The following is a 7,914-nucleotide window of genomic DNA, read 5'->3' as shown; positions in this document are numbered from 1 at the left end:
GTTCCAGGACAGGCTCCAAAACCACAGAGAAACCCTGTCTCGAAAAACAAAAAAAAAAAAAAAAAAAAAAACCAACAAAAAAACAAAGATGCCATGTGGGGTCCCTTTTGTATCTCAAACTTCAGTGAAAAGTAGAGTCAGCTCAACATCAACATTCTAGATGATTCTATCTCTAGTAACACGGAGAAAGACCACACTAGCTTTGTAAACTTCAACAGCACGCTTGTTACTTTGAGACAAAAATCTCACTCTGTAAACTAGGTGTGGTAGCGGCACTTTTACTCAGCATTCCGGAGGCAAAGGAAGGCAACCTCTGTGAGATCAAGTCCAGCCTTTTCTAAAAAGTAAGTTCTCCTGTCTCAAAAACAAACAAACAAATAAGAAGCAAAACTCACTCTGTAGGGCTGGAGAGATGGCTCAGAGGTTAAGAGCACTGGCTGCTCTTCCAATGGTCCTGAGTTCAATTCACAGCAACCACATGGTGGCTCACAACCATCTGTAATGAGATCTGGTGCCCTCTTCTGGCCTGCAGGCATACACGCAGGAAGAACACTATAGATAATAATAAACCTTTAAAAAAAATTTTAAAAACTCACGCTGTAGCTTACAGTGGCCTGGAACTCTTCACTCCAGACTAGATTCAAACTCAAGGCAATCCTCCCGCCTCTGCCACGCAAATGCTGAGATTATGGGAATGAGCCAGCTGCCTCTGGCAGACTACTCTTGTTTATAGATGTGTCTATGCCTCTTGGCCAAATTTCCTGTGTGTGGACTTGACCCTGGTTGACTCCAGGAATGCTGCTGCTGCATTATTTCAAAGATAAGGCCTCGCCACGCGTTTAGTGTGAACTTGAACTTCCCACGTTGCCTAGGCTGGCCTTGAATGTGTTGTTGTCCCCCCCCCCCTTGGTGCTGAGATTGCAGGTGTATGTCACCACATCCTGTTCCAAACTGGCCCCCCCCCCCCCGTTTTGTTTGTTTGTTGAGACAGCAGCCTAGCCAGCTTCAGGCCCAATTCTTGGTGGTGGAGAATGACCCTGAATTCCTGATCTTTCAGCCTCCACCTCCTACGTGCAAGATTACTGGTGTCATCCAACATGCCTGGTTTAGGGGGTGCTAGGGATGGAACCCAGGGCTTCCTGCATATTACACAAGCATTCTTCCAACTGTGCTATGGTCCCCAGCTCCGAGTCTTGAACTTCCAATCTTCCTGCTTCAGCCTCCCACGTTCTAGGTGGGGGTCACAGTTTTGCCCCTTCCCCCGACGTTCTGTTCACCAGTCTTCTTACCCCACATCCAGCAGCCTAATTGGCCAGCTAATGTGTCCCCAGGGGAGGACAGATGCCTGCATTCCTAACAGAGACCCTCCTCTGTCACCCATCAAAGGTGTGTCACCAGCAGAGGCTACGGTGAGGCAGGAGAAGGTACCATCCAGATGAGCAGGCAAGCAATCCTAGAAGAGAAGGTGCAGCCAGGTGAGGCTATGGTGACAGTGGAGTAGGCGGTGTCACTTCTGGCCAGGCTGGGAAGAAGTAAGGCTTAGAAAAGGTTCTTTGGAAACCAAGCAGCTCAGAGGAGGAGGCTTCTATTGGCCTTGCAGGTCAGTTGGGTTTTGGATGGGCAGGGAAAAGAAGGACAGCTCCATGGGAGGAGGATGAGCCCGAGGAGCTGCGGAGGCCAGCTGCGGGAGCAGAGAGGAGGCGGGGCATCATCACCGTCATCCATCAGCACATTTATTGACAGCCCCTAGGAGGCGGGGCTGGGGACAGAACATACAAAGACAAGGACCTGCCCTCAAAAAGGTTCCATTCTAAGGAGACAGGGACAGAAAAATACAGAATGGTCTTTCCTGGGGATGGCCGGCTCTCACCTGGGCAGGTCAGAAGCCTCTGTCCTACTTCGCCCCAGGGCCAGCTGCAAGGCCCTTGGGGGTGTCCCTGGGACCGCAGTTGGGGCATGACCACCTGGCTCCTAGGCGGAGGGCCCCCAAACTGCGGGAAGGGTTAGCTCAGGAGGAGAACAATCCAGTAAGCCTTGGCCAATAAGTTCGAGCCCAGTAATGTGGCAGGGTGCGACAGCCCCCCACCCCAAGCAAGACCCCCTGGGGGAAGCAGGCCCCCATAAAGTTCTTTTCATTTGAGGACCTGGTTTGGCACCCTGGAGGACCGGGGAGACGAAATAAAATAAAATAAAAAGGCAGAGTTTCCTTGGTGACCGAGGTCCAGCACCCTGCCCACCCACCCCCCAGCCCTTACGGGCCTCTTCGGGGAGCCCCTCTTCCCCAGCTCAGCCTCCAGGGCCCTGGGCCTGCCTGAGGCTAGGGGGAGGGGCCTGCCCCTCCCCCCACCCAGACAGTGGGGGAGGAGGAGGAGCCACGAATCAAGTTTGTCTGGACCCCCGCTGGGAGGCCGTACCCTGGCTCCTACCGATGAGGGGGTTCAGGCTGAGAGGGTCGAGGGCTCAGCAGAGGGGCTGGGCCAAAAGGGCACCCGGGGGAGCCCTTCAGTGGGGGCACTGGGCGGGAGTCCAAGGGAGGGAGGCTCCGGGGTACGGCTGGAGGTGGTCCCCGGGCGGCCCCAGTGGGCAGGACGGCAGCAGCAGGGAAGGGTTTCGGGGGATCCATGGCGGTGGCGGCGGCAGCAGCAGCAGCAGCAGTAGTGGGAGCCGGCTGGGCAGAGCGTTCCCGACGCCTCAGCACTTCCTGTAGTTTCTCTGCCTGGGTCCGCCTCAGGTGGGCCAGGGCACGGCCCCTCTGGAAGGCTGGCAAGAAGGCCTCCAGGCTTTGTTCCCCCAGCAGCAGCTGCTCCATCTGGATCTGGGAGTGTCCAGGAGGGAAAGGGAAAGTTGGGAGGAGGCAATCCGATCAGAGACTAAGTCCTTCTTCCCCCACGGTGACCAGCCAGCAGAGGCCCTGAGCTTCCAACCTGGTCAGCCTCTGGGTTACCCAGACTGGACAGAGTCCACCCTCTTTCCACAGTAAAGGGCTGTCTCAGGCCTTTCAACCTCATTTAGTGTTCATTCCCAACCCAGCCCAGAGGAACGGGGGGGGGGGGGGGGGGGGCATTCCTACTCAGCGGACCCTGCCCTCCAATGTCTGTAGACATTCCTAGGACATCAAACTCTGCCATTCTGGAAAGTCCTGTAGGAAATCACGGTGGGATTCTTAGAGGAGACGCTCCCAAGTCTTTGATGTAATGACAACCCCAATGGGACAAGATGGGTCTCCCTCCCTGTTCACCTGGACCCAGCCGCCTCTACCCCTCACCTCAGCCTCCTGCTCAGCCTCTTCCAGTTCAGCCTGCAGCCAGCCCAGCGCACATTGGGGGCTCCAGCGATGCATGCTCTCCTCTGAGGACCACAGGGGGACAGACAGGGACTCTGACTCTACCATTGACTGCAGGTGGCTATACAGTTCCCATCTCTGTGGCCTCCAAATCCTCAACTTTTTTTTTTATTTGTTTGTTTTGTTTGAGGCAGGGTCTCTTACAGCCTCTAACCTTGAACTTGCTGTGTAGCCCAGGCTAGCCTTGACCCCCAATCCTCCAGTCTCTAGACCTCAAAGTGCTGAGATTATAGGCATGCACAAACAAGTTCGGCTTATTTTTTTTCTTTGTTTTTCTACTGTTGTTTCTTTTTAAAAAAGCTTTTGTTTTTAATTATGAGTATGTATCTGCACATGGGTATGTGCGCTTGACAGAGTTCTGGCACTTGAGAGGCCAGAGGTTGTCAGACCTGCCCAACATGGCTGCTGGGAAGCCAACTCCAGTCCTTCCCAGCTGCTGAGCCATCTCTCCAGCCACCACCATCATCACATCACTGTGCAGCCCAGGCTGGCCTGTCAAATGTGGTACTCCCCAGCCTCCTGAGTGCAGGGATCATAAGCATGCACCACCATGCCTGGCTCAGCTTCTTCAGTAACGTGGACACTGCTGGGCATTTATGGACAGATACCCTCTTCATTGCCACACCCAGGCCACCGCCACCCCACCCATTAATTAGGTCAGACACGAGGCAGCCCTTCACCCTAGAGTAAAAAAATAAAGTCGAGACTGATATGGGGGGCGCTCCAGGGTTCAAGGTTAGGTTCTCATTTTCCTTTTCTTCCTTCCTTTTTATAAATTTTATTTAATGTGCACGTTTTGCCTGCGCGTATGCATGTGTACCACGTGAGTGCCTAGTGCCCGTGGAGATCAGACAGTATCACTGGATCCCCTGGAACTGGAGTTCCAGGCAGTCGTGAGCTGCCATGTGGGGTGCTGGAAATCGAACCCAGGTCTCCTAGAAGAGCACACGGTACACTCACTTAATCCCTGAGTTGTCTTCCAGCCCCCCCTTTCTTGTTTTCCGTTTGTTTGGGTGTTGGCTTTTTAAAAACTGCTTACATTTTTATTTTAATAAATAATAATAAATAGATATTTATTTCTCGTGTGTAGTCTGTGTGGGCATACTCATGTCACTGCATAGCTGTGGAGGTCAGAGAACAATTTATGGGAGCTGGTTTTCTACTACCATGTCGGTCCCAGGGATCAAACCCAAGCTTGGCACCGAGTGTCTTTACTCAGTGGACCATGCCATCCATGTCATTAGACTTGATCTTTTTCCTTTTTCTTTCTTTTTTTTTTTTCTTTTTCTAGTGTCTCAGGTAACCCAGGCCAGCCTCAAACTCACTCGGTAGCCAAGTTTGGCCTTGAACTACTGATCCTCCTGCACCTGTTTCCCAAGTGGTGGGACTATAGGCATATGCCTCCATACCCAGCTTGGGCCTCCTTTCTTCTCCTACCCAGAACCTCCATCACACCACTACTTTTTCTTTTTTTTGGGGGTGGGGGTGGGGCGTGGGGTTCAAGACAGAGTTTCACTGTGTAGCCCTGGTTGTCCTGGAACTTGCTCTGTAGACCAAGCTGGCCTCAAAATCAGAACACCGAGATCCACCTGCCTCAGCCACCAAAGTGCTGGGGTTAAAGACATGTGCCACCATCGCCTGGTTCCCTTAGGCCTCTTCAACCCAGCTGTTTGTTTTTGGTTTTTGAGGCAGGACAGCCCCTCAAGAGACAGCACAGTCCGGCCCAGAGCTCACTACAGAGCCTAGGGATGATCTTGAAGTTTTGCGATCCATCTGCCTCTGCCTTCCAAGTACGGGGATTACACACAAGGGGACCCAGCCCAGCTTTCCAAGTCTGCTCCTCCACAGCTCACAACCTCACTTTCCAGAAGGCCCAGATCAGCTCTCTTCAGATTTCATCCGGAAGTAGCAGTGTCCCAGCCCCACCCTTAGGAGCCCAGCACAACTGAAAGCCAACCCCACCCCAGGCAGGTCTCCTGCGCCTCCCCTCACCCAGTCTCTGCAGTTTGTCTGCGCAGTTCTCAGCCACCTCTCGGAGCTCTTGGTACTTGATGGCCAGGGCAGTCCGGCCCATCTCCAGGCGGGGCCGCAAGGCCAGGTTCTCCTTAGCCAGCGCGTAGTTAGAGGCCAAGCAGGCATCCCGCTCCAGCTGCAGACCCTGGAACTGCCAGTGGAGGAGAGCTAAGAGGCCTGGGCTCAAACTGCCCAGGGTCACCCAGGAGTTCACCATAGCACAACATCACAGGCCTAGTCAAAGGCACCCGGGAGTCCCCAGCCGGCAGGGGTGTGGGGACCAACAGGTGGAGGGGCCTAGGTTGGCCTAGGCTTTGCCTGGGGTCCTCTCTCTGGGCCCCAGTTCCTTCTACAATTAAAAACAAAACAAAACAAAAACAAAACAAAAACCGCCTCTCTTATCCAGTTGTCGTGAGACCTAAGTGAGCCAAACTATGAAGGCCTCTACAAATGTTAGTTAATTTTTAATTTTTCAATTAATATGTCTGCTCAGGTCCCCGAGGACTGCCCCCTCCCCTCTCTGTCCCATTTTCCATGCTTGGACAGCTTGCCTCTCATTCCAGGTCTTTGTCTCGAGTCCTCCTCAGGTGTTTGTGTGGAAAACATTTCCACCCTCTGTTCTGACTCTTAGGGGAGTGGTGTTTTCACCCTGTGTCTTCCCAGCATCACCCCCCCCCCGACTCAGGTCACCCTCTCATCTCTTACAACCCTTCATTGGCCCTCTAGCGGAACCCCACACACCCCTACGAATACAATACACACCCCCTTTGCTTCTGTGGTCCCCTGCACCTGCTAGCTGCTCACCTAGCAGAAGGCAGCACTGGGGCCCTGAAGAAGACTCTTTGAGCCTATTTCTAGGAGGGCCAAGCCTCGCTCCCCGCCCCTGGAGAACACGCTCCCCTCCATCTGTCCCCTGATCCAAGCACATGCCCCTCCACGTCTGGCTCCTTCTAACACACACTTTCTCTTTCTGCACCCCCCTCCCAACAGACAACCAGCCCGGGCCTATGTCTCCCGTGAAATATACAACTTTCTCTTATGGTGGCCTACGGAATACAAGCCTCTGTATTCATAGACCCATCCCCAATGGCAGACACAAAGCCCCCTCCCCATCTAAAGCATAACCCTCCTTCCCAGCTATCCTTCCCACCCCAGGTGTCAAGCAGGCCTTCAGTTCTCCCCCAAGCAAGGCGCCTCCCCTTTCTGGCCCTAAAGAACGTGGGTGTGCTGAGCCAGGGCCCCCAACAACACAGCTCACCCTCCACCTCCCGCCCCCCAGAACACACCTCCCCAGAGCATCCTCAGGAGGGCACGCCTCGCGGCCATCCCGGGGTGCACGGGTGCATCCCCGGGCGCCCCCTCCCGCACCACCCTCCCCAGACCGGATCGGGGCGGCCCCCCATCCCCCGGGGGCGGCTCCGCGGGGCCCACTCGGACGTGCCAGGCTCCCATGATCCCGAGGCCTGGCAGCTCCAGGAGGGTGGCCTCCGCTGGCTGGGTCTCCGGGTCCCCGCAGGCCGCGGCCCGTCCTCTCCATCGCCCCCCTCAACACCCTCCTCTTGCCCGCGCCCCCCGCGTTACCTTCCTGCTGAGCCGCACAATCCGGTCCAGCTTGGGCTCATCTTGAAGCAGATCCCGGAGCTGCCCGGTGCTGAGGATCCCAAAGCGCCCCGGGCTGCCGGGCTCCGGCCCCGCCCGCGCCGCCCGGGCCCGGTACATACCGCCCGCCCGCGCCCCCAGCTCGGCTGCTGGCTCGGCCCGATCGGCCCCGCTCCGCCCCGGCTCCGCTCCGGCTCCGCTCCGGGCTCCGGGCTTCGGCTCCTGCTCCGGCCGTGCGCTGCGCTGTTTGCGTTCCGCCGCCAGGGGGAGCCTCGACCGCTCTTAAAGGGACCGCCGCCGCTGGCAGGACTGGGGGTGGGGCAGGTAGGGGGCGGGCTTCACCCGGAGATTCCCCCGCCGGAGTGCCGCGGAGCCACCACGAACCTGTCGCTCAAGGCGGCCTCTCACCAGAAGCCCATCCTCTCTCCTCTCTCTGGAAACCCAAGTCTTCCTCTCCTCTCACCCGTTCATCCTGCCACGCTTCACCGCAGACCTTCCCACCCTAGGCGCCTACAGTTTGCAAGACTCTTTCAATTTCCCCTTTGGGTTCCTACAGCTTTCTTAGTTGGGCTGGGCACCAAAGCCCCTGTCTGGCTGCTAACTTGGACACGTCATTCATCGTCCCCACCGCACTCCATGCCTCAGTTTTTGTCCTCTGTAAAATGGGGAGTTGAGCATGCAGAGTGATTACTGAGTTACTTTAGAGATACCGAGGTACCACAGAGGCCCGGGGCCGTGGCTCGGCTGTAGTGTGTTTGCCTAGCCTGAAAGTCCTTCCCCAACACCACCAAAACATAAATTAATAAGAGGTAACACACAATAAAATAGATTTAAAAATCTTAGAGATGACATCACCTCCCTAATATCACATTACAGATGACTGACAATCGTTGCACGGAGCACAAAGGCTGAACCACTACCTAGGGGCACGCTTTCCCACCTTCAGAGAGTTCATAGGT

General features: G+C 55.5%; 1 protein-coding gene across 1 annotated transcript; it reads right to left on the bottom strand.

The window, feature by feature from the left end:
* Positions 1-1,711: 1,711 nt before the first annotated feature.
* On the bottom strand, positions 1,712-7,242 carry Vps37d (VPS37D, ESCRT-I subunit). Its single transcript, XM_005344639.2, has 4 exons — positions 6,938-7,242; positions 5,336-5,507; positions 3,266-3,348; positions 1,712-2,815 (listed from the first exon to the last, which is right to left on the bottom strand). Exons 1-4 carry the CDS (start codon positions 7,073-7,075, stop codon positions 2,423-2,425), a joined length of 786 nt encoding a protein of 261 aa, XP_005344696.1. The 5' UTR covers positions 7,076-7,242; the 3' UTR covers positions 1,712-2,422.
* Between the last annotated feature and the right edge of the window lie 672 nt (positions 7,243-7,914).

This window comes from Microtus ochrogaster, chromosome 2 (genome assembly GCF_000317375.1).
Source record: "Microtus ochrogaster isolate Prairie Vole_2 chromosome 2, MicOch1.0, whole genome shotgun sequence".
Classification (NCBI taxonomy): Eukaryota; Metazoa; Chordata; class Mammalia; order Rodentia; family Cricetidae; genus Microtus; species Microtus ochrogaster.
This window is presented reverse-complemented; position numbering and strand designations above follow the sequence as displayed.

Coding starts and splice junctions, on each gene's coding strand:
- Vps37d (XM_005344639.2), bottom strand. CDS start 7,075: ATGTACCGGGCCCGGGCGGCGCGGGCGGGGCCGGAGCCCGGCAGCCCG. Junction 5,508..6,937: donor TTGTGCGGCTCAGCAGGAAG/GTAACGCGGGGG, acceptor CTCCACTGGCAG/TTCCAGGGTCTGCAGCTGGA. Junction 2,816..3,265: donor AGGCTGAGCAGGAGGCTGAG/GTGAGGGGTAGA, acceptor GGACACTCCCAG/ATCCAGATGGAGCAGCTGCT.